Source organism: Trachemys scripta, chromosome 3 (assembly GCF_013100865.1).
Source record: "Trachemys scripta elegans isolate TJP31775 chromosome 3, CAS_Tse_1.0, whole genome shotgun sequence".
NCBI lineage: Eukaryota > Metazoa > Chordata > Testudines > Emydidae > Trachemys > Trachemys scripta.
This window is the reverse complement of record NC_048300.1, coordinates 56,878,571-56,903,498: the sequence shown is the minus strand read 5'-3', so window position 1 is coordinate 56,903,498 and position 24,928 is coordinate 56,878,571. Positions and strand designations below refer to the sequence as shown.

The window sequence follows — 24,928 nt, the reverse complement described above, 5'->3', positions numbered from 1 at the left end:
GATCCTCCGGTCCATATCCCCATGGGATAATGCTTGATTGGTCCTAGTAATATATTTCCCAATGCCTTCTCTAGTCTAGTTTAAATGGCTCAAGTGATGGGGCTTCCACAAATGTTCATAGGTGATTATTCGACAGCCGAAGAAGCCTCTGTCAAGTAATATATGCTGAAAATCAGTCTACATATTCCTTGGCCCAGTTTCAGCCCACTGCTCCTGGTTATAAGTCCCCACCACCACCAGTTTGCATTATTTATCTCAATCTAGCTTACATCTCCTTAGAGCTTTCATGGGTTTTGTTTAATCAGTCATGCTTCCTCATTCTCTCTGTAGAACACACAGAGCTGATGAGCAGACTGGAAAAGAAGGAAAGAGAATGTGAGATAAAGACCCAAGAGAAAGATGAAATGATGAAAACATTGAACAAGATGAAGGACAAGCTGCAGAAAGAATCCTTGGAACTGCGCCAGACCCGGGACCAAATGACAGACCTGGTAGCTCAATTCAATGAGTTCTCGGTATGAGGCTGAGACTTTTCTTCTCATCCTTTAACCCACAGAAGCGAATGAATAATGCGCAAAGGCACAATAACGATGAATTGTGTCTGCCCCCCATACCAAGGGAGTCTGAGTATATAGCTGCAAAGCTGGAGGCTTAGGATAGGTCTGCGCTGCAATCGGAAGTCTGATTGCAGCATGGATAGACGTACCTGCACTAGCTTTACCCATGCTAGCATGGCTAAAAATAGCAGTGAAGGCATGGTAGCATGGGCTTCAGCATCGGTTGTACAAGCACACTGAGACTCTTGGGTGCGTACTTGCATTGCTAGCCTGTGCTGCTGCCCAGCCGGCTGCATCGCCAGACCTATTTGTAGCTGTTCTCGCTTAATTGAAGCTAGCACAGATATGCCAGCCCATGATGCAATCACACCTCTGATTGCAGCATAAAGGCTGCATAGACCTGCATTAGGGTCCAGGGTATGTGCCCTGGTAAAATATACAGGGGTCAATGCCCACATGTCTATAGATAGTCTGTCCCATTCTTTTTTTGTAATCGCCCTCTTCATTTAACCATGCACAAAAAGCTGAGGGGTGCCTTCCCACAATGTGGCAGATGTCCATAATTTGTGTTGAAACCCCCAAATGGAGCGTGTTTGCCCCTCACCCCCAGAGATGGTGGAGGAATGCAAACGTCACCAGTTATACAGGTATAGGAAATGGAGGTGACAAATGCTCCTTGTGGCGCCTCTGGAGGGTCTGCAGCTGCTTCTGCACTCTGCAGGCCTAACCTTTCCAGTAGCTACGTCCTGCCTGGTGCAGCGCCTTCCTCACTCCCAGCGTGCCTCAGCCTCCGGGAGCCCAAATGCAGCCCTTAGAAGCTAGTCACTATGGATGGGGGCTTCCCTCCTGTCTTTGTGCTAGTGAGGTTAGTTGGCACGTATTCATTATTTCAAAAATTATGAGTAAGCGCCCCAAAATTCATGGGATCAGAAGAAAAATACGTTTTGCCTTCTATACTGGCTCTGTGTTTTGAGCATTTTAAGGGTCATATTTTCAAGCTCTTTTCTGTTACCACGAGGGCTAGAAACTTACTTTTTGACTTTCAAATGAAAGCTGAGATTCTCCCTTATCACATAACTCTGCAATCTGGGGCTTTAAGAAAAACACCAAATATTGTGAGAGAGAATCACATCAGTTGGCAACATGGAGTTACTGTACATTTTAAACATCCTTTGCTTATTCTTTTGTTTTCCAGCAAGGAGGTGGCATTTCCTTCACACCCCCTCCGCCACCCCCTCCTGGGGGCCCATTAGCTTTGCCCTCCTCTCTGATGGAGTGTTTGCCCCCGCTGGCACCTCCACTCCCATTCTCCAGCTGTCCCCCTCCACCTGCTCCGCCACCTCCACCAGGAGGGCCACCTCCCCCACCTGGAGCCCCTCCTTTTTTCAGCATGGGGATGATGCCCCCTCCCACAACCACCTTCAGCAGCAGCGGGACCAGCCTGAGGAAGAAATCTATCCCACAGCCTTCCCACCCACTGAAATCCTTCAACTGGGCCAAACTGAGTGAGGTAAGACACCGTAGCACCCCATCTGCCCTAGTCAGGCATTACCGCGGGTTGGCTGGTGCCAGTGGGGAGACGTTCATGGTGTGAGAAGTTGATGCCTTCGTGTCTCTCTTCCGCAATGAACCTCATCCCAATGGACTGCATTATCATGAGCAAGGCACAGCCTAGACTTTCCTGCATCAGATCCAGGTGTATCAATAATTATGAGAGCAGCCACAGTGGATCTTATGACATAAACCAGAACCAGGTGTACCCTTGGCTAACGCCTAGAGCTAGCCCCTTTCTACAGACTCCCATCATGGAACAAGAGCATCCCTATTGTGTGACCAGATAGCATGTTGTGGGCAGAGCACAGGGCAGATGTTGCGGAGTTGACTTCCAAATTAGCCTACGTTACTCTGGCAGGGGCAGCCTCTCAGAGGAGACAGCAGCCCGTCACTGTCATCACTCATGTCGTCATGGCTGTACATGAACCCACCTCTGCCCCTCTCACAGTTAGACTTGCAGCTTATTGCCTTTACTCTCCCTCTTGGTGGGAGAATTCCTAAGAGACGGGGCAGTGAGAAACGGAAAAGAATTCAAATTGACTGTTGCACAGCTCGCCCCTTTTCTGCCACCCCTGCAGCCACTCCCACCCCTCTGCTTCTCCCCCTCCTGCTGGATTTTTTTTCTTCCCTTCTCTTTTGGGTGTTTTTTTTCCACAGATAAAAAAAGTGTCTGTGTTGAATTTGGATAGCTGCCTAGAAACCCACGTTCTTTTTTAGACTGAAACTCACCCGGGGCCCAACTCAGGCATTTGGAATGAGTGTCTGGGGACCTCTGGAATGCCACAAGAATTCACTCTCTCTCCTTTTCTTTAAAATAAAACGAAGTGAAATATTTGCTGCACCGTCTGTGCTTGTCTGTCAGGGCCACGTGGGGGTGTGGGAGAGAATGTAAGAGTGGGGATTTATTTTCCTTTTTAGAACATGGGACTTAGTGCGCTGAAGAAAAGAAATAACAACAATACATATATTTTTAAAAAATGAGAGGCACAGGTGTTTCTGTTTAGTGCACAGTAACCACAGGCTTATCCTGCCCTCTGGTTAGGAGTGGAGGCAGCTGTGCTAATAAAATTGAAGGGCTGGGCAGTGAGGTGCGTAAAAGATGCTATTTTGAGGAATGTGGAATAGTTTGGGGAGGTGTAGGGGGCAGGATGTTCCTATGGGATCATTTGTCAGTGTTCGTGTTTTGACTTAGTGAGCTCTCCGTGGATCCCAGAGATTGTGGTGCTGTCAGTTGGAGGGTAGCTGGGACGGTTGTTTGCTGTGACGAAATGTGCCCCATAAGTTGATGTTCCTCACTAAAAGGGAGAGGAACATGTTTGAGCCATCTCCCTCAGAGCTGGTGGGTTCCCCAAGCCGCTACTGGGCACTTCCTCTCTGCTCATTGCTGTGGGGAATAACTTATGGGTTTTAATCCTACCTTCAGAACCCAGAGTCAAGCCAGACCAAGGCTGGTTTAATGGGATCATTATTAGTTTTACTTATTTGTTGGCATTTCTATGGTGCTCATCCCTGCAGTCTCTAAGCACCCCACAAATACTAATTTATTAAGCCTCACAATCAATCCACCTTGTAGGAGGTGGTATCTCTATTTTACAAATGGGGAAGCTGGGGCATAGAAATGGTTTATTATTTGTATCACAGTAGCACCTTGATTCCCCCGTCAAGATCCGGGACCCATTATGCTAGCTACTGTACATACACATGGAGACAGGCCCTACCCTTATGATCTAAATAGACAAGACAGGCAAAAGACAGAAAAAAAGTTTAAGTGCTTTGCACAAGGTTACATGTGGCGTCTGTGGCAGAAACAAGGATAAAATCCAGATCTCCTGATTCCAAGCCTGTACCTTAACTACAAGACCTTCCTTCCTACCCCAAGAGCTGTTGAAGGGACTTGGTGATCTCTTGGACCATAGCATGTTTTTGAAGTGAATGAGAGTCAAGGTTTGGGGCTCCTAATTCTATGGGGAGCAGCCCATCCCCTCTGGACAAAACAGGGAGGAGAGTTGACAGGCTCCAGAAGGAGCAGTTAGCACCTTTGTGGGTGCTGGAGTGAATGGAAATGGAGAGGGGAGGGGAAAATTGCAGGTCCTCTGCAAATGTCTTGAGAAATGTAAATTTGCCACAAAGGTTGTTTTTGTTCCCTTATCTTTAAAGGCTGCTGGGCTCAGCACAGAGACCCAGTGCTGAATTGGCCGTGCAGAGTAAAATCCCCTTCTGCCCTTATTGTGGGCCCTGAGAGGCCTACGTTGGCGAGGCACTGTGTGTTCATGTGTCGGAAACGTGTATGGTCTGTGTTGTACCACTTCTGTGGCTCCACAGAGGAGAGTGACATCTAGGGCAGCTGATCCCGCCCCATTCACCAGCATTAACATTGGCTTGGGAAGGAAGGTGCCCATCTATTGTGCATTATGAGAATGCTGAGCTGCTTTCTAACTCTTGTTGTCTAAGCACTTGGCAATAATTAATCGCATCCCACAATTCTCATGGGCACTCTGGGAAAGGGAACTCACCCAGCGCTCAGCTGAAAGATGTTTGTGCTTTGAGGAAACTGCACCAGCTCACGAACAATGACTCATTAATTCACCCTGAGACGCACAACCTCTATTAGCTTAGTTCTGAATTGATGACTGGTGTCAAAGAGACTTTGATACCATAGACTGAGCTCTAGTTAATGCCTTCCACGCCGCAGCTCCATTCCAGTACTACTATACTGTTTGTTGGAAGCTACTGGTTTTAAAAGGGATGGGGAAGACACTAAGCATTGCAGTGTGGCCATTGTGAACTCCCGGGAAGATTTCCTTCTTTGCTCCTAGACTGAAAATGGGGGTTGCTTCCCCCACCAGATCATTCCAGCCTGGGTTTTATACAAGGCCTATGTCTGGGACTGGATATTTGCTATTAGTTCAAAATATGAACCAGATCTAAACAACCTGAAAGTTTGAGTCCAGATGTGGATTTGAACTCTGTCTCTTATCTCTTTATTTTCACAATAAGTACTAGTAAATTCATTTGAAGCTACCAGAGTAACTGGTTTACTTGCCTACATCTGTTCCTGTTACCTACTGGCCAGATACTATCAAATGGACTTGTCCAGTTAGGAGTCCTCCAACTGCCAGTAGTGGCTCTACCAAATGAGTCTCTCTAGAGCCAAACCCAGCACGAGCTGTGCTGAGATTGCAGAATAAAAGCCTTCCTGATGAGGCATATACCACAACCTCTCTTGTATGAAAAGAATCGTGCAAATAACTTTTCCCATAGAGTGAAAAAAAATCACATATCAACCACAGGTTTCAAAGTAGCAGCCATGTTAGTCTGTATCCGCAAAAAGAACAGGAGAACTTGTGGCACCTTAGAGACTAACAAATTTATTTCAACGTAAGCTTTCGTGGGCTGCAGCCCACTTCTTCAGATGCATAGAGTGGAACACACAGACAGAAGATATTTATACATACAGAGAACATGAAAAGGTGGAAGTACGCATACCAACTGTAAGAGGCCAATCAATTGAGATGAGCTATCAGTAGCTCCTGAGGTTGAATTTTTCCACAAAAACATGAAACTGTTGCTGCTGTGAAAATGACAGATTTCCACATGTGGTGGATTCGTGACAACACGGTGGGATTTCCATGTGAAAAGTTCTAGTTGCTGGTGGAAAATGGCAAAAATACACTTCATTACAGGTTATTAATATTGATGGAAAAAACAGTTGTTTTGCACAAATATTCTCAGGGTAGAACCCTTGAGTGTCCTGCTTCGATTGGGGCACTGTAATTTCTTGGAGAGCTCTGTTCTGTGGGAACATTGTTCATGAGCTACTACTGAAAGCAGTGGAGATTCTTCCTTCCTGCAGAAAGTGACATGCAAGGTGCTGAGACATTCTTCAGTAGACAGTTCCTTAAATCAGTATGAATGCCATAGCCAAAAGAGTGATCCCCAAATGGGTCCCAGAGTGAGGGGATCCTACCACTGGGGACTGGCCTTTTTAAAGGGAGATGGGTCTCCACCCCATCTGTGACACAGCCGGCTCTCCTCCCCAGGTGGGGAAAATGAAGGTCATGTGACCTGTGAGTCATGTAACTCAACCTGACCTAGCCAAGCGGCCTGGGGAGAAAGGGAAGTGTTGGTAGCAGATGGCTGCAAAAAGGTTGTGAGGGCCAGAGGAAAAGACAAGGCAGGCAGAGGCCTGTGAAAGACCCCAGATAGGCAGGCATTAGGGGGTGGCTCTTCAGGAAAGAGCAGGCAGCAACTCAGAGAAGCCCAAGAGGGGGTGAGAGGAAAGATGGAAAAGAAGGAGCTAGGGAAGGGCTGAACGCCAAGCTGAGAGGGTGGGCAGAAGAATTAGAGAGAAGGAGGTCATGGACTAGTTTGAGACTGGGGCAAAGACTTTGTCCAATTTCAAAAACAAAGGAACTCTATTCCCCAGGAAGGGAAGGACTTGTGTTAAGGCTTTAGCCAGAGGCCCAAGTTACAATAGAAAGCCCCTCCGGCAGCTGCTGAAGCAGGCTGAAAATGAGAAACTGAGACAGGGCTGCTGCAGAGCCACCCCAGGCCATGAGAGGGCACTGTGGAGGCGGCCCCCCTGTTACAGAACTACGTGGGGAGATCGGATTGCAACATCTCCCCCTGAAATGTTCACTGTTGTCTCAGGTGGTTCTTTGTGTCTCAGATTTTGCTTTGCAATGAAACGGGACGAAGTAGCTGTTGTCAATCAAAACCATGCCTCCCCTCCAAAAAAAAAAATTGAAGCTACATTTTTCTCAAAATGAGTCAAAATAGGTTTGTTTACATGGGTAAAGGGATCCATTATTAAGAGGGGAAAAATCCATTTTTCATCACATTTTCAAGCTCGCAATGAAATGTGGAAAAAAAAAATCAAATTTCAAGCCGTTTCACCTTTCGGTTGTGAATAGTTTACATGCATCTAGTGGTTGCCTGCCCTAAAATTCACTGGACATTCACAATTTTCACAGGTTTCTCTTGACTTGTAGGAGAACTAGAGAGTCCTGAATGTGTCTGGAGCCTCCCAAAGCGAAGTCATGGCTCACTCATGCTGTGAAGTTATGTTGATGCATGATGGAGTTTGATGACTTGGAAACAGCTGGCAGCCAACAGAGGACAAGGCTGTACGGACACCTGCCCTGTGCAGCCCCTTGCTTTGTCATCTTCATAACCCTCTGGGCATACAGCAGACTATGCTGCATTTCAAACACGCAAGTGCGGAAATGAAGTGACTGCAGGAAGGTTATAAATATAATGTACCAAAAGCCCATCTCAGTAGAGCAAACGTTTCATTATGACTCATCCTGACTAATCCCATGTTTCTCAAACTACACCACTTCCCGGCATTTCTTAGCTAATCACTAGGGGACCCTGGGAAATGTAGTTCCTGGGTTTAGTTTCTCAGTGTAGGCCAAGACTTGTGCAAAGCAGAGAAACCACAGAGCTTGGCAGGCTTGTAACAATTAAAAAAAGAAGTAAAGAATTTTTTATTTTTAAATTGCTAGTTAGGGACCATAAATATTTTTATGGAGCCAAGGGAATCATTTATCATAGCAACCACACTATGTGAGTCTGTTTCTCTTAAAATGCTCAGTCTCTCTGGCCAATGACAAGAAACTATCAGCCAAGCAGCAAGAGAGCAACAGAAGAAATTGTCTAGCAGCCCTCTGCAGCTTTTTAAGGGTCCGTCTCAACACAAGAATGGAAGGGACAGCCCCTCCGTGTGTGCACTCTGTGTACTGAAGGCTGTTCTGCCCGCACCTCTCTGCATAAGGGATTTCCTTAACTGGTATACTTCTTCAGCATTTAAGCTGGGCTGTCTGGGATTGAAGTTCTTTTGTTCATGACATAGACTGTCCCAGCCTGGATGTGTCTGTATAGGTTTGAGTAATATAAAACCAAGAGATGGGCAAACCAGCTTAGATAAGAGAATACTTGGCACAAATGTCTTCTGAAATCAGAAAAAGTAGGAGTAACTTTCTGTTTGCTTGCTTTTTTATTTTTTTCTGGGGGAGCACATGACAGGGGAAACTTGCTTTGATGCTCCCTTTGTAGTTCTTGTTCCCAGGCAGATCAGAAATCTAGTGAGAATTACCTCCCTCCCATGATCCTTCTAGCCACAAGGAAATCTTGCTCCCATTACAGATTTCCAGCCTGGTATTTAGATCAACAGAGTTTGAGCAGCTGTTTTGGTTACATCCAGACTTTCACTTTACACAACATGTGCCACACAACTTTTCTCAGTGCTTATCATTTTGATGGGGTCTAGGCAGGGGCGGCTCCAGGCACTAGCGCACCAAGCGCATGTCTAGGGTGGCAAGCCATGGGGGGTGGCCTGCCAATCGCCATGAGGGTGGCAGTCAGGCTGCCTTCAGCAGCATGCCTGCGGGAGGTCCGCTGGTCCCACGGTTTCAGCGGCAATTCGGTGGCGGGTATGCCAAAGGTGTGGGACCGGCCTCCCGTAGGCATGCCGCCGAAAGCCGCCTGACTGCAGTGCTTGGGGCAGCAAAATAACTAGAGCCGTCCGTGGGTTTAGGGCTTTTCCAGAAAGACTCCCCCACCCCAGATAGTACAGCTACACATCCAGCTAGTGATGGGGTGACTCAGAAAGGGTTGAGAGCTCAGAGAAACATCAAGAAGTTTTGGTGCTTGTCTGGAACTTTAGGATCTACAAAAACAGGCTGGAAAGTGCATGAGAACTAACTTTGTCTGGATGCTTCTGGTTGAGACTGGAAATGGAATCCAGGAATGGGAGAACATGAAAATTAGCTTTGGTTCCTAAACCCTGAGGTTTGGGCTGCTTGTTATTTCAGCCAGTTCATCCCATTCTAGTGGCAAGGTCCAAATGTCATGACTATGATTGTGACTTTGCAGTGGCTGGAAAGGACCACCCTGGATGTAGAAAAAGTCACAAAACTATTGGTGAGCCTATTAGATTCTGGGTTCTACTCCACACAGGAGGTTTTCCTGGGCTGTGATGACTCTCCCTCACTCACACTGCTTTTCCTCCCTCTGTTTTTGCATCCACAAGCTGCCTCAAGAGAGGAAGGTGTTGGTTTTGCTTTGCACCTTCCCACCTTGTTAGGAATTTCCTCCAGACACTTCAGCCCCCCCCCCCTTTTTTTTTGGTCCCTACATCAGGTGTTTTTCCTGCTTCCTTGAGCCTTGTGGCTTACATTTCTCTTGCTCCTCTGATGAGTGTGAATGGGAAGTGGAACCTGTTCCTAATTAGTTCCTATAATGATGTGTTAACACACTTTGCTGCATGGGTGCACCTTAGGTACTTCAGAATTAGATCCTGTTGGGGGCAGTTTCATTGGCTTTCCTTACTTGCTGTCCACAAGACCCCCTTGCTGGGCTGTTTTGCAGCACCTTCACCTCTGAGATTTCTCCCAGTTCCTTTATATTTCTATCTTATTATGTAGTCTGATCTTTTTTCACCTCAGTGGAGTCCTATTGCCCTGGAGGGACAACTTATGGGGAGGAGAAGGTAGTTCAGTCTCCAGGGGCTGTTCAGTCCATGGTGCCTCTGCTGAGACTGCAAGAAACAACAACAATCCTTCTGCTAGCTGACAGCTGGCCTTAAAATTCAAAGGCTTTCAAAAGCTTCCTTGTGACAGTGGAGAGTATGTAGTTGTGAGAGGGCATCTGGCTTCCCCCATGTTGGTGACTCCCTCTTTCATGGTAACCACCTACCAGATGGGGGAGGTCTGCCCTACCTCATGTTGCCTTCACCATTGTGACTGTCAGTGCTGCTGTTTGAGAGGTTGGGATACGGATCACATCTGTTTGAGACCTGTGGGTATCTTCTGGTGTTGACAGGGGAGCCCATCCAATAGGAGATGATTTGACTTTAAAGATTGGGGGAGAGTCACTTGGAGGGAAAACCTTGAAGACTCCTTGATATCCATGCAGGGTGTATTCCACACCCAGTTAAGGTTTGCAGCAAGGTCTTGTGAAATCTGCAGCTGGAGAGAATTGTGTCTGGGATTTCCCACACATTAGAGTCCTTGTTAAATTTCCTTCTTATGACGACAACCCTGCTGCAACATGACCATGTTCATCTGCAGCAATTGCCACTGTTGGAAGGAAATGTACCCATGGGATCTTGAGTGGTATCTGCGATGATGTATTCTAGTCTTGGAAAGTGGCATTTTTAAAGGGGAATTGATGTAATGCAAATTGCAAAATGCTCAGGTTAAAAAACCAGCCCCATTAATTTGTATTAATGTTTCTCTTTGGACTAGAAAACTGTGTCTTCCAGAAACAAAACATGCCCCCCAAATGACAGCAGCATCCTGTGCTGTGCTGAGTGGATACAATAGTTGGGTCTGCCTTGCTGGAATTGGATGTGCTTAGCTACAAGTTTTCACTGTGGTTTGTCTCCTGAACGTATGATTTTTCTCTTTTGGGTTGTAGGAGAAGATCCATGGCACAATCTGGCATGAAATCGATGACTTAAAGGCTTTCAGGGTGCTGGATCTGGAGGATTTTGAAAAAATGTTCTCTGCTTATCAAAGACACCAGGTAAGGGTGGGGCTCTTTTCCCCCAGCATTGCAGGCCTTGAATTTCTTGAAACTCTGGATCAGGATGGGACACATTAGTGACTGGACCCTTCACTGGCACCAGTGGGGGTGGGCAGAAACCAATAGGGGGTTACTTCTGCTTGAGAGTTTGGTGCTCCCTAGAAAAGCACAAGAGCGGGGAGGTGGGTAGGGAACCGTTGGCCAAAGTATAGCGTGCTGTTGCCTTGATATTTGATCCAAATGTGTAGCCCTTGGATACTACAGATCCCAGCAGGTAATGCTCTGATTTGATCTGAGCAGCAGCTAGCTTCTGTAAAGCTCTTGAACTTTGTATTCAGTGCTCCTAATCTCTTTCTGTCTTTTTTTTCCTTCTTATTCCTCCCGGGTAAAACTCTGGGCAGCTACAGAGTATTGAGCTATGTGATCAGAATTAGCTGGGTTTTGCTTTTGCTTTTTTCCAAACAACATATTGGCCAAACTGGCTGAGTTACAGAAACTGTCAGAGTTACAGATTATGACACTAACATCATACTCTAATAGCAGCCATTTATTAGAAGGTCTTTTTCCCCACTCCTCCTATTCTTGGAAAGCGAGTCACCTACAATCTGTCTGCTTCCCAGGAATGAGATTCAGCAGGAACGTGGCTGTACTTCTACCTCCTTCCCTCCCACAGATTTCTCTAGCGTTTGGAATGTGTTCGGGGAAACTTTCTTGCAACACTGCAGAATCAGGCCATTGCTCCTGAGTTTGAAGACAGACACAGAAATGATAGCTAGACGCTATTTTGATGCTTAAATATTGCCCCCTATAGTGTTGCAGAATTACCAAGTGAGATTTAGCTAGCTTTGTTCTCTCACTCTTCTCTTGTAATTTTTCATCCAGTGTTAAATTATAAACATATTAAAATAACTTGCACAGTCTGATTTAATGGTACAAACATAAGGAGTTTAGTCAAGGCTTCCCTTTCCATCTTTAGCCGATACCACTGAGTCTACACTAGGTTTCAGACCTCTATTATCAGGCATTGGCAAACTGATTCCAGTAAAGAACTAACCTGGGCACCGTATCTCCAGCCGTCATAAAAGCAGGATTAGTAGAACTGTTCCGATTCACTAACCTAAAGGTGTCTAGATGAGCATCTCAACTTGGAAGCTTTCGAGGTTCCATTATATGATGAGAATGTTGCACTTTGGTCCTCATTTTGCCCCTCAAATATCTTGACATTTCAGTGGGGTTGCTAGGATTACTGACTGACCAGAACTGTCCTAATCTTGGGATGTTCAGATTAGGCAGATTATTTGCATGATAAAAGACCCCCAAAATATCCTCCTAAGGTATTTAATCCTCAGTAAGAATCCAATGTAGTCAGACTAAAGTACATGAAATTCATTCCTTGTCCATGGCTGGCTTTAGACATTTGCAATAACCACAGCTGTGAGGGGAACCCTGAATCCGTGCTGAAACAGGCAGTTGCCATCTGTACGTGTTAGCAGCCATAACAGCAGCAAGACACCATCACAATGCAGTGATGTTGCATCAACACATGACATCAAGATGTAAACATTGGAGCTTCATCACTAGGAAAGGCCTTCCAAAGTCTTGTCTCCTTTGGGCCCCAGAATCTAAAGCTGAGGCTGTCCTTGTCTGCCAACTCTTAGTTAGAAACATAATATTTATGGCTGCATTACCAACCACTGAAAAGCAGCTTGGCCTGTTCAACCATAATCTAACCTGACCCTAACCCCTTCCCACTGGAATGGAGCCATCCTCTGAGAATGACCTCCAGGAGTCTCAGAATGGTCCTTTTGATCCTTATAAAAATACTATAGTACTTTATAACAATAGCCCCAAACACTGCAGTATCACTGATGTAAGATATATTAGTGTAGAATACCATAGTATGTTTTTGTACTAAAGGTTATTGACTGTATTCCAGCTTTGGCTTCAGTTTTACACATTTTTTTCTTTAAATATTCCTTGGTTGCTCCTTTAAATGATGATATTTCCTTTTTCATCTACATGCATTCCAATGCAAACTGGATTCCAATCAACAAGTCCTCACCATTTTTAACAAGCAACCAAAGTTTCTCATGAATTAAAATCTGATCAGAACTTTTCCAGTTGATTCACACTTGGTCTTTTCTTCCTTTTTATTGTTGGAAATGCTCCACTCTGGCCAACTATGTGTTTACTCTGGGTTCGTGACTTTTAAACTTCATCCAAATATCTGTGAAGAAAAATGTCAAAGCAAATCTCTGCTCTTTTGCATTTGAAACAGAAAGTGAGCGTGTAAATAAGGCATTTCTTTGTTCTGCTGCTATTAACATGGTCTTAATATATTTTTCCAGTTTCATTTGTTAAACTGCTTCTTTATTTTTAAAGACAAAAGGATCTGTTCTCCCCTCCCTTGGCACGTGTATATCCTGCTGTGGGCAGAAGCAGTGTTGCGTCCAGTGGACGAGCACTGGACTAAGAGGCAGGTCTCTTGTACTCCTCTCCTGACTCTGCCACTGACTGTATGATGTTGACTAAATCACTTGAGCTCTCTGTGCTTTAGTTTGCCTGTCTATAAAATGGGGATAATACCAACTGCAGAAGGGTGTCGTGAGCCTTAATTATTTAGTGTTTGTAAAATGCCTTGAGATCTCGGGATGGAAGTTGCTCTAGAAGCACAATGAGTTATGATTAGCAATGGGGAGCTATGCAAATGCATAAGGAGAGGAGAACAGAGCCTGGAATGTTAACCTTGGCAGCTCTTTGGATAAGGACTGTGGCCTAGATTTTTAAAGGTACTTGCCACTCAGCTTCGCAAGGCCCAAGTACCATTGACTTTCCATGAGCAGAGCAGTGCTTAAATACCTTTTCACAATCTGGGCCTAGGTTACTTGCAAATAATTTTATTCTCTTAGAAAACTGTGTATGGCTAAAATCTGCCTCTTTGTTAAACTTGGTATCTTTATCTCCGTGGCTAATGTTTGGCATGTTTCCTTCTCTGTTATTTGCGGCTGCTGCCTGCATAGGACCTGCTAACTAACCCTTCCTCCTGTAAGCAGGTGAGTACCACTGTCTGCCTCCTAAAAACAAACTATTGGATTGCAAGATTCTCCTGTGGTGTGCAGACCAAAGACAACACACAGCACCATGTAAATAAGGGGCCCTGTGCTCATCTAGTGCTCGATTTTCACCAGATCCTGCCTGGATGGGGAGGAGGTACAAGCAGCTCCCCTACTTGCATTCATCCGGGGTGGGAGGAAGCTGAACACAAGCATCATCCTTTCACTCAGTTGTGCAAAATGTGGAGGTCTTGGTCTGTTTTCTACTGACAGGTGACCACATCATGGAAAACTCATCAGTATAGCTTGCTCTGTGGTCCCCTTCTTGACCATTTTTAGCAGAGAGGCCAAGGAACAAATGGGACATAGAATGTGAAGTCCTCCTCAACCGTAGCAATGCTTTCTGCAGTTCAGTGTGTGACACACCGTGGTAGGGCACTGTGGGGAAAGTTTACACTGACCTGCTCACACCTGCTTTGGAGATGACTTCAGTCTCTAGGCCGGTCGCTTCAGGTCCCTTTCACCAGCCACAAAACAGTCAATAAAGAAGAGCTTCTGTCTGTGGGGCAGGAAGAAGATGCCGAGGCTTGAGTTGGGAAGAAGGTTTCAGGTAGTTTCCCAGTGACCCTTCAGGGCAATTAAAGAGCAGAGAAGGTAGATGAGAGAGGAGTCCGGTTCAGTCCACCTTCTTTGGGAGGCTCATAGTCCTCAAAGACCAGGAGGAGAGACAGAAGTGTGAGCACGTGAAGTGAAGAAATTCAGGCTCACTTGTCTACTCATCGCATTACAGGCAACTTAAATAAAATCAGAGTAGAGAACACTTCAAAGGAAGGCATAGCTTTCGAAAATGGGTTTGTTCTGCAGTTAGTCCCTGCTGTCCTATAGTGGTCACGAAGTCTCTGGGAACTGCCCTTCCCAGAAAGTCCTATAAGAACCTTGGCCACCAAGGGAAGCTGATACATGGTTTTGGTCAGCTCAGTATTTTTCAGTATGTTAAGGGACAATAAAGGATAAGGTTGTGTGGTAGAAACAACTCCCCAAAGCAAGTTTCTTAGGTTAGGATTTTCACAAGAGCCTAAGGGAAGTACTCCCAATGGGAGCCTTACCCTTATGGTTGTCCCTAAAATAGGCACATCAGTTATTTCTCTGCCATGTGAGAGTACTAACTAGGGCCTTTTAAAGTAGTTTGGAGATGAAAAGCTTTAAAAAGGTCTATTCTAGACATGCCTGTGCAGAGCTTCCATTAGCCATATTCAGAGTCACACAAGCCCTTTGAGAGGAGAACAGACTCACTAAGCATCTTTGGGTCTCGAGTCCTGGTTAATTCTCCATTACTAGTGGACAATGACAACTACAGGGAGCTGGTTGCCGCTCTTCTCCTCAGCTGCCCTGCAGAAGCTAGAGCTGCAGGGAAGGGCTACTCAGCTGCTGGCATAAGCTCCCTAACCTGACTCCAGTGGAGGATCAGGACTAGTGACAATCTGCTCCCGCATGCCCCTTCCTGCCCCCTGACTCAACCCTTTCCTTTTCCTTACGCTGGGGTCTGGAGGGCAGCTGATGTCAGAGATGGTTATGCTGCCTCTGCCAGCATCACACCTGTGGAGATTCTCCTAATTGGGAATTCTCCACGGTCAGTTTCTGGCCCTCAGTGGACTGGGGACTCTGGCTCTGAGACAGCACGGAGCATGCTTCTGCTGAACATCAAATTAGCGTTGGTTCCCGTTTTTGTGTGGCGAGTACAGCTGACTGACTCCAGGGATCCCACTCATCATGTCGTTTCTCTGTGTTTCTTGGCATCCCTCGTTCAATGGGAATTTGGCAGGCCTGTGTTCCAATGGTGAACTCAATAGTTAAGAGACAATACAAGGACTCTTATCCAACTGCCTCCAACTGGGATGCAACCTTTCCGTACTGCTAAGCAACCTCTACTGCAGGCACTTCCTCCTGGAGGCCATTCAGGCTTCTGAATAGACCTGTGTTCCTGGGGATATACACACGCATGTGCACTGCACCATAATGCACCCAGTTCTGCTCTCATATTGGTTTTACACCAGTGTAACTCTGTTGATGGAGTTACTCCTGATTTACGATGGAGTGAGATCAGAATCGGGCCCAATGCCTGAAAGCTAGGATGATCCTGCACAACTAATGATGATCAGCATTTGTTTGACTAGTGAATTGGGCTGAAAATCTGTCTGAGTCCCTCCTCCTTTAGAAGTTGATGCACTTCCTATCTCCTATTCTGCCTCCTGGATGAATCTCCCCACCAGTTCAGCGCTAGTGGGTTAGGCTGGGCTGTTGCCTAATATACTTGGTTTATTCTGTGGGTGTTGGCTAGAGAGAAGAGGAAGAAAAAACAGGGCATTGATTATTTTTTCTGTCTGGTTACTTGCAGAAAGAGATGGGCTCAACTGAGGACCTATACTTGTCCACACGGAAGGTTAAAGAACTTTCTGTTATTGATGGCCGAAGGGCTCAGAATTGCGTCATTCTCCTCTCCAAGTAAGTGTGTAGCTATGAACTCTCGGTGTATAGCATGGTTAATGTGCATAGAGGCAAAGATAGACCCAACACACGGACACCCAAATACGCACTGAGATCAACCATGGACACCTGCATGTGCACACAGATGCAGATGTATCCACACCCAGATGAGCGCTTGCCTACGTGGAATTGCATCCACTCCTGGAGACCCGAATGTATTTACAGGTTTGCAAACACACCTGGCCCTCCAAAACACAGGCACTCCACAGACCTATATTGAAACACAGGCAAGTAGACTCTCAACTGCCATAAACACACACAAACAAGTGGATGTGGGGAATGTGGCCACTGTGCAGTCAACAGTACGTGGGCTGTCCCATAATGGTGCACACTGTGCACCATATATGTCATTTGGCAGCAGTTTTTCTGTCACATTCTTCTCTGCATATTGCTCTGAGAAACCCTTTGGGAGCACACCAGACTCCTGAAGGATGCTGGCAGATCCAATACATTTTTCTTCAGCCCCTCCCCCCCCAACTTTTTTTGTTTTGTTTCATTATTATTGCCTTTGTGGGGAAGGCAGCGAATGTGAGACACACTCAGGAGACACTTTAGATATTAAGTGCCAACAGATGTTTTTGCATCCTCCGTATCCTCCTGCAATGACCTGTGTGTCCTCATATGCTGTATATTTGGGCTATATGCACACCTTGCATGTCCTTTGCCAACCATTCTCGGCTAGGCTGCAGGTCTGTTGCTAAACAACAGGTCTGGTTCAGTTCTAAGCTCTGCAGAAGAAGACTCCCCTTGCTACCAGAGAGGAGAGGCGTGTCAACAACTGGGGTGGAGACAGCTTTTGAGGCAGCACTCAGGAAAAAATCATTCCATTGCTCAGCAGGAAGTGCAGGTTAATAAGCGTTGGATTCCTCACCCCCACCCCCACGCCCCAGCAAGCTAACAGTTAAAAGCAAAGCTGCAGCCAGACCAGCAGAAATGGAGCCCGTTCTTTCCATTGTTTGGTGAAACCTACTGAGGTTCTCATTAAGTTACTTATGTGACATTAGCCGGCATGTCAGCGAGACACCCTGGGGCCCAGATTAGCTCTCCTAAGCACGTGGAATGTATCTTATATCGATGGGAGAGGATCTCAGGGTGAAAGCCTGTTACCTGGGTTGTTAACAAGATATTTGGGTTGTTTGCGCATCTTTCTTTTTCATACATTTAAGTTAACTGTAACCTGGTTAAAGGAACCAGGGTAAAGCTCTAGGGACTGAATTTGTGTCTCTGTCCAAAGAACAAGAACAGCTTGGGCACTAGCTTTTCCCCCCAGTCCTTGTTCTGCCCTGATCATATGCCTCAGACCTGACCTGGGGAAATTCTCTGAAAGAGTGAGAGCGGAGGTCATTCTCCAGGCCTTGTCTTTTTTCCAACTGCTAGCAAATGGGCCTTGGGGAGTGGTTCTGAGATGTGGACACTTGTATTCTAGGACTTAGGCTGAGCGCCATCAGCTCATTTCACATGGTCCACCAAGCCATCATCAAATGAGCATGACTTTGAGTATCGGGGGTAGTCGTGTTAGTCTGTATCTACAAAAACAACAAGGAGTCTGATGGCACCTTAAAGACTAACAGATTTATTTGGGCATAAGCTTTCATGGGTAAAAACCTCACTTCTTCGGATCATAGAGTGAAAGTTACAGATGCAGGCATTATATACTGACACATGGAGAGCAGGAAGTTACTTCGCAAGTGGAGAACCAGTGTTGACAGGGCCAATTCAATCATGGTGGATGTAGTCCACTCCCAATAATAGATGAGGAGGTGTCAATTCCAGGAGAGGAAAAGCTGCTTCTGTAATGAGCCAGCCACTCCAAGTCCCTATTCAAGCCCAGATTAATGGTGTTGAATTTGCAAATGAATTTTAGTTCTGCTGTTTCTCTTTGAAGTCTGTTTCTGAAGTTTTTTTGTTCAATGATAGCGACTTTTAAATCTGTAATAGAATGACCAGGGAGATTGAAGTGTTCACTTACTGGCTTATGTATGTTACCATTCCTGATGTCCGATTTGTGTCCATTTATTCTTTTGCGGAGGGACTGTCCGGTTTGGCCAGTGTACGTGGCAGAGGGGCATTGCTGGCACATGATGGCATATATAACATTAGTGGATGTGCAGGTGAATGAGCCCTTGATGGTGTGGCTGATGTGGTTGTGTCCTCTGATGGTGTCACCAGAGTAGATATGGGGACAGAGTAGGCAACGAGGTTTGCTACAGGGATTGGTTCCTGGGTTGGTGTTTCTGTGGTGTGGTGTGTAGTTGCTGGTGAGTATTTGCTTCAGGTTGGGGGGTTGTCTGTAAGCGAGGACTGGCCTGCCTCCCAAGGTCTTTGGGACTTTGAGTAGCTACTGATCTAGTTTGGATTCAAAATGGGGACTTGTTCCCCATTATCAACATCTCAAGATAAGTGGTGCCCACAGCAAATGACATTCTGACCCCATTGTCTTAATAGAGAGGCAAAGGACTGAATGGAAAATGGAGAATGAACTCTCATTTCTTTCTTTGAGGAGGTTAGATTTGAGCCTAATGGATAGAGCAGTAGCGAGGGACACTTGCGGTGTTTTCTGTGCAACTAGGAAACACCCATCTCCAGGGCTATCAACCCAGCATTTTCCATGTGCATTAAATAGCCTATAAAATAAAAATTTTATAATGTACAATGGGCGCTTTCCCTGAGTAAAGGCGGAGTAAGGACCTAACAATGTGCCCCAAAATTGTTGTTTTATTTAGAATTCACAGCTCCATAATCCTCTCCCAACCTCACAATACGCATTTAAGACAAAAGAAGCAAAAATCTTTGGGCAAAAGGTTCCTTTAAATTCATGCCTTTCTGTTCCTCGGGCTATAGTCAGATTTACTTCCAAGTGCAGTATGCGGCTTTTTCGGGTTGATTGCAGACAATAATTACAAGGGATTTTATCATGCCTTTGCTGTTTCCTTCCTTCCCGGCTTCTTTATCCTTCCCTCCCAGCCTCCACCAAGCCTTTGAAAGTGAAATTCTCCAATCAGGGAAGGGGATCGGCATCCATGAGCATGTTGCTTTCCCTGCCCTCTTTGAAATGCATCTTATGCGCACGCAGGCGTACGCAATAAGTGTTCGTTTGTTTGTTTGTTTGTTTTAAAAAAGATGCTAAGCAAACACAGAGTGCATTTGTGCAATCCTAAAATCCAAAGTTGCAGATCCAACTCTCAGGTTGCTGTAGTACTTTCCAACAGCTGTTTCCAATTGACTGTAAGTGTGCATACATCCCCGTAGTTTATTCCCCCCTTTGTTTACACTAAACTGTCGTGTCCTTTAAAGTAAAATAGCTGTATGAGGTTTTTCCAACTGCTCGAATGATTTTGTTTTACTAACACTGTGTTAGAAAGGGTCAGGCAGAGCTCATATTTCATAGGGCCCAACAAGCCAAAACCTAGCTGGAGTGGGAAATAGCCATCTCTCTCATATTTAACAAGACTGTGGCAGAAAGGATTAACTGGGATAAATTAAAGGGGATGAAAATTGCAATGCTAGTTGATTTCTGTTGATGAGGAAATTAGTTGGTAAATGTCCTTCAGTGTCACCTTCCTCCTCATCCTCTTCCTCATGAAAACACCCCCCCCCCCCCCCTTTACCATCACTGAAACCTTGGGGTTTTCTTCGGTGCAATGGGTGCAATACTCATGTCGTGGAGCCTGATGAGTCTAGATCCAAGCCCTAGTCCATGTCAGGTAGTTATAAGCCAACTGCGAAGGGCTCAGATAAGCATCCAAAACGCTGCTCTGAATGTTTCACAAGGTCAGTTTCTCTCACAGTACCTCCAGTACATCCCGTTTGAGCCAGGTCACAGGACCAACTCTCTCTGGTGTGTCCTGGCTCCCACCAAGTCTAAGAACAGCTTCTTCTGTGGTGGTTCTGACATGCACCAGTTTCTGCCACATCAGAAATCAGCCTCCCTCACGATATTCCTGATATCCCCAGTGTCCACCAGGTCAGAGGTCTCTGGTCAGACTTCTGTGGCCTGGAACAGCCTGCCTGTCCCTCTGGACCTCATCAACTCTTCAACTCTTTTCATCTCTCAGCTGGAAATTTCTCTGTTCTCCTTTGCCTATACCTTTTCTTTCTGTCTGTTCCAAGTGTTCAGATTCCCTGATTTAATATGGTGTCCTTGCACAATTCTGTGTAGTGTTTGTCCTGTGCAGGCCAGGTGTCTTACGTTGTTTATCTCTGTGAATCAGTGTGCATATGGGCAGTTATTGCGAATAACGTTTTTCACTAAGGGAGCATTGTACTGAAGGCATGTACTTGTGTGCCACTCGTCAGCTGGCCTAGCTGAGGCCTTGGCAAAGACTATTACACTGGAACTGTTGCATGCAAGTGGGCCATTCACGCCTGTTGCTCCTGTGCAGGAATTGGTCATCAGTGCCCATCCCCGGAGGACAGGAACCATGGTGAGTTGCTACAGAAGTGCCATAGGTAGAGATACATCCAGGTGTAACTGAGGTGAACTGCAGATGTTTGCACTCGGGCTGGAGGCCAGACTCTGAAACCATGTGAGGGGAGGTGGGTCTCTGAGCCTGAGTTCCACCCAACCCAAACGTCTACCCTGTAATTTTTAGCACCACAGACTATGCCCTGCGAGCCCAAGTCAGCTGTCTCAGGCCAGCTATGGCCATGCAGCATATCTTTTATTGCAGTGTAGATGTACTCTAGGGTTGGGTATCACATCAGTCTGCCACATGGTACTGCCTTCTCAGCACTTCCAACCCCTTCAGTCCAGACATGAAGGGGACTGGGTATGGAACCACTCCCACAGAGCACTCCTAGCCCCTGCCATGGCAACCGCATCACCTAGCAGTGATGGCAGCATCTCTCTTCACCTCTAGCAGGCTGTGCTGGCAGCTGTGAGAGAAGGTCGCTCTGGAAGGTTGTGTAGTCACTCCCTGCTGGGAGAAGCAGTAGCAAGACTAGCTCAACCCCTCTGCATGCTTCACTTGGTATCAGCCTAAGTGTGAAAGGGAGCCAAAAATTTTCTCCTTGTCCCTCCCACACAGGGTAGTGAGCATCTCTCTCCTTGAGCAGGAACAGGTGGGGTTACCATCTTCCTGGAATGAAGTAATTAACCTCTGTCTGGAGATAGCTCGTTGGAGCCCAGTTATAGAGGAGTGACATTTCTTTGTAAGCAAAGTGAAGTGAAGGCAATTAGGACTTTCTCTCCATGTAACTGGGAAGGTTCGTCTGCACACACAAGTTGCACTGGCTTAACAAAAGATATGATGTTAAACGGTGCAGCTGTGTGTGTGAACACTTGTAAACGGGCTTATATCAGTGTATCAGTTTAGCTTACTCTTGTGTATTATAGGGATAGCTCAGGGGATCAGTCATGGGATGTGGCCACCAGTTCAAATTCAGCCAGGTTTGGCAGTGAATAGCAGGCACTATTATCGAATGGCAGTTTGGTGACTGTTGTGGGGGAGAGGGAGTCATTCCATTTCCTTTAAGACAAATATCCGCATCCCAAAAACATACCATGTGCCAGCCTTGGCTGGTAGTTTCAGTAAAGGCCAAGATCATATGGCACATGAGCTTCCTTCTTACCCTACAGCCATCTCTCTAGGTCAGGATTCAATGGGGCATGTAAGAGTGTGTGTGGAGGAGGAGTTCAGTGCTGCTATACCTATTCTGTGAGTAAAAAGAGCTTGTCAGCCTCCAGGGCTGCCAATCCCAGTTCCTGTCACAAGAACCACGAGAATCCTTTTTGAAAAGGTAAATGATCTTGGTTAAAGATGAGAGATTTCTTTTCCCAGGGAGAGAGGAAGAGTGGGAATGACATCCTCTTGGTAGGAAAAGTTAGCATACTTTGAATAACTTCATGGTACTCTGGCAGTAGGTGACTGCACTTCTTTGAAAGCTGAGCAAGACCGAACAGTACTTGCCCAGGAGTGGAGCAGTAAACTGAGTTGCTCTTTCCTTTTCTGGAGAGAGTTGGCGGCTGAATGATGGGTATACTGTGTTGGTCTTGCAGCGGAGGGGGAAGGGGTAACACCAGCTTGAATCAATGGATATCTTTAAGGAAGAAAAATGAGAAAGTGCTGGATGTCTGTAAGGGAGATTGATGCGAAACGACGGCATGTCTCCCGGGCATGTTCTGAGTCAGGCAGACGTCTTTCTCTGAGAGGACCAAACAATAAGCCACTTGATGTCTGCAAGTGAAGCTGGCGTTAAATCAGCCGAGGTGTCCTGGGGAGATTAGTGATGAATTACTCTGCAGAGTCAATAGGGATTATTTATGTGTCCAGAGGGGATAGAGGGAGGGAAGCTAAGTACCATATTAGAAGCTATTTAGTAATTGTTCAGCTTTAATGCCACTAGAAGAAGCCACAAGCAGTTGGGTCTCCTTGCTCCATCACCATGCGGGGAGGGATGGGCAAGGAGAAGAGGGTGGGATTCCTTCCACGGCTCTTTAGGTCCTTTTCCATCTGCCCAAGGCTGGGACAGGATTGAATGCAGGTTTGGGCACTGTCTGCACTATAGACGAAGCCTATTGTAGCTGAAGAAGAGGGTGCTGCATTCCCTTTTAAGTCACATGTCACCAGCTGGGTTTGTGGCCAAGATCTCTGTTGTCAGTGAAGATATATGAAGCAGAGAGGACGCAGCTGGAATTACACATGCCATTTGGAGTCTGGAGGACTGTGGCAGTTGGATAAATAATCTTTGGCTCTGGAGAGTTGGTAAGAAAGTCACTGATGTTGGAGAATAACTTTCCAATGTTGAGCTGTAATTTCTACAGTGTCACTTTTTGGGCCATAAATACACTTTAATTTGGTGTCTGTACCACACGCCAGGGAAACCTCTATTCAGTCTTGAATGGAAAGATTTTACGCATCTGCTTTAGGTTCCTGTTTAATCAGTTCACCTGTTTCTGTTTAAATGCAAGACATCTGTTTCACGTTACTGTTGAAGATTTTCAGATCTTCTACAGGGCTGATTGGGAGTTTCGAAAATATAACGAGAATCGTTTGATTAACAACCTTCGGGCCAGTTGTTCAGCTGGCTTTTAACTGTGGGAATCCATGTTTGTGCTGTTGACGTTTCAAGTGTTACAAGCAGTTACTGCCTCAACAGAAAAATAAACCCCATTTTGATGAGACCCTTCTATCAGATTTAATAGGATCTGTAATAGTCTGGGATGCCCACTTGCAGTCTTCATGACCCCGTTACAGGCTTGCAAGTGACCAAGCTCAACTGCCTCCTTGCAGATGATTGGGCAAGCTTTATGGTACTCTCTAATATGGACTGGGTCAACCAAGCCAGATATTTTCCTGCTCGTGGTTGGGCACAGATGCATCCAAAAAATCAGTGTTTATGTAGCTGTCTCTCATTTTGGGGCTCTCAAATAGTTTTGAACAAAAGATGCATGAAGTGATTTTGATGCTGGTGAAAGGTGCCAGGTTGATGGAGTTGGAAACTGAAGTCTTCAGTTAGGCCACAGAACAGATTAGTGACCAGCAGCAACATGAGCTTCTCCCACTGTCTTTGCCAATGTACCTCAAACCTGTCTGTTCAGTTTTGGGCCCCTTGTTGAAACTGATGCCAGTTGGAGAGGATGATCTACGTAACGAATGCTATGTTTTTCCATATCCTCTCAGCCTGAATTGTTTCTATTTTAGGTCAGGGTGAAAATCAGAGTAAAGACAAAGTTAGATTTCCATGTGAGAGCACGGTGTGCGTGTCTCCTCTGTAAAGTCTGCAGGATCTCTGCCTCACAATATGGCACCTTCCTCCTGCAGAGAGCAGTCTCCTAGAAATGTAAAGGTGCAGTCCCAATAAAAACAAAACCACAACATTTATGTACCCACAATGTGTATGCATCTGCTAGGAAGTCGGCAGAGACCCACCAAATCATTTCACATTAGGCTCTTCAGCCATCAGATTGTAACGGGTTTTGATCACTAGTAAGTTCATAGACTCACAGATTTTAAGACTGATAGATTTTGAGGGCAGAAGGGGTCAGACCATTAGATCATCTAGTCTGATCTCTAGTTTAATTCAGGCCATAGAATTTCACCCAGTTCCCCCTGTGTTGAGTTGAGCTTGAGTCAACCTGGTAACCTAGAAGTAAAATGTTTTTTTCCAACCTTTCATTTCCGAGCCTTTTAATCCTCTCATCTCTTCTAACTGTGACTCAACTGTATGCCTTGCATGGAAATCTAGTTTCCTTACCTTTTGTGCTGACAGTTGGCCCTGTGCACCATTTCTACTATAGCTTCATTTCTAAAACAGACTGGATGAATAGTTGGGAACAGCATAGCTGAAGCTAGTTAGGAAGCATAATTTTTAAAAAGCTTTTGAATGTCTGCTGATTCATATTTTAGTTCCCAGCTGTTTATTATATTGGGCAACATTAAAATGATTTAAATTTCTCAGATTTAGTAATATTTCCTGTCTGTAAAAATAAAGCATTTACATTTGCTTTTGAATAGTTCCAAAAACGTGATCCTATCCAAATGGCAATAGCAGCATAAAATGTTACCGTGATGTTTCTCAGCACTGAAGACAAAAACATTCTGCTGCATTCATCAACCCCGTGACTCATTTATTTTTGTTTTTCCCCCTCTACTAAATGTTAAGTAATGCATTGATTGAGGAAAGTCCATGGAGACTGAAGTCCTTTCTGCACAAAAGCTTCTCCTCTCCCCTCCCACTCCTCACTTTGCC

The 24,928-nt window shown here is 45.7% G+C and overlaps 1 protein-coding gene across 6 annotated transcripts in view; it reads left to right on the top strand.

Moving 5' to 3' along the window:
- DAAM2 (dishevelled associated activator of morphogenesis 2) overlaps positions 1-24,928 on the top strand; it is a 245,228-nt gene that overhangs the window by 187,426 nt on the left and 32,874 nt on the right. For 5 of the 6 annotated variants that reach the window (XM_034764798.1, XM_034764800.1, XM_034764799.1 and 2 more), the window contains 5 exons: positions 331-515; positions 1,753-2,067; positions 10,533-10,640; positions 13,661-13,693; positions 16,089-16,195. In XM_034764798.1, the coding sequence (XP_034620689.1) occupies positions 331-515; positions 1,753-2,067; positions 10,533-10,640; positions 13,661-13,693; positions 16,089-16,195 (748 nt within the window). The remainder of the gene's footprint in view (positions 1-330; positions 516-1,752; positions 2,068-10,532; positions 10,641-13,660; positions 13,694-16,088; positions 16,196-24,928) is intronic. The other variant, XM_034764802.1, reaches the window with a different exon arrangement.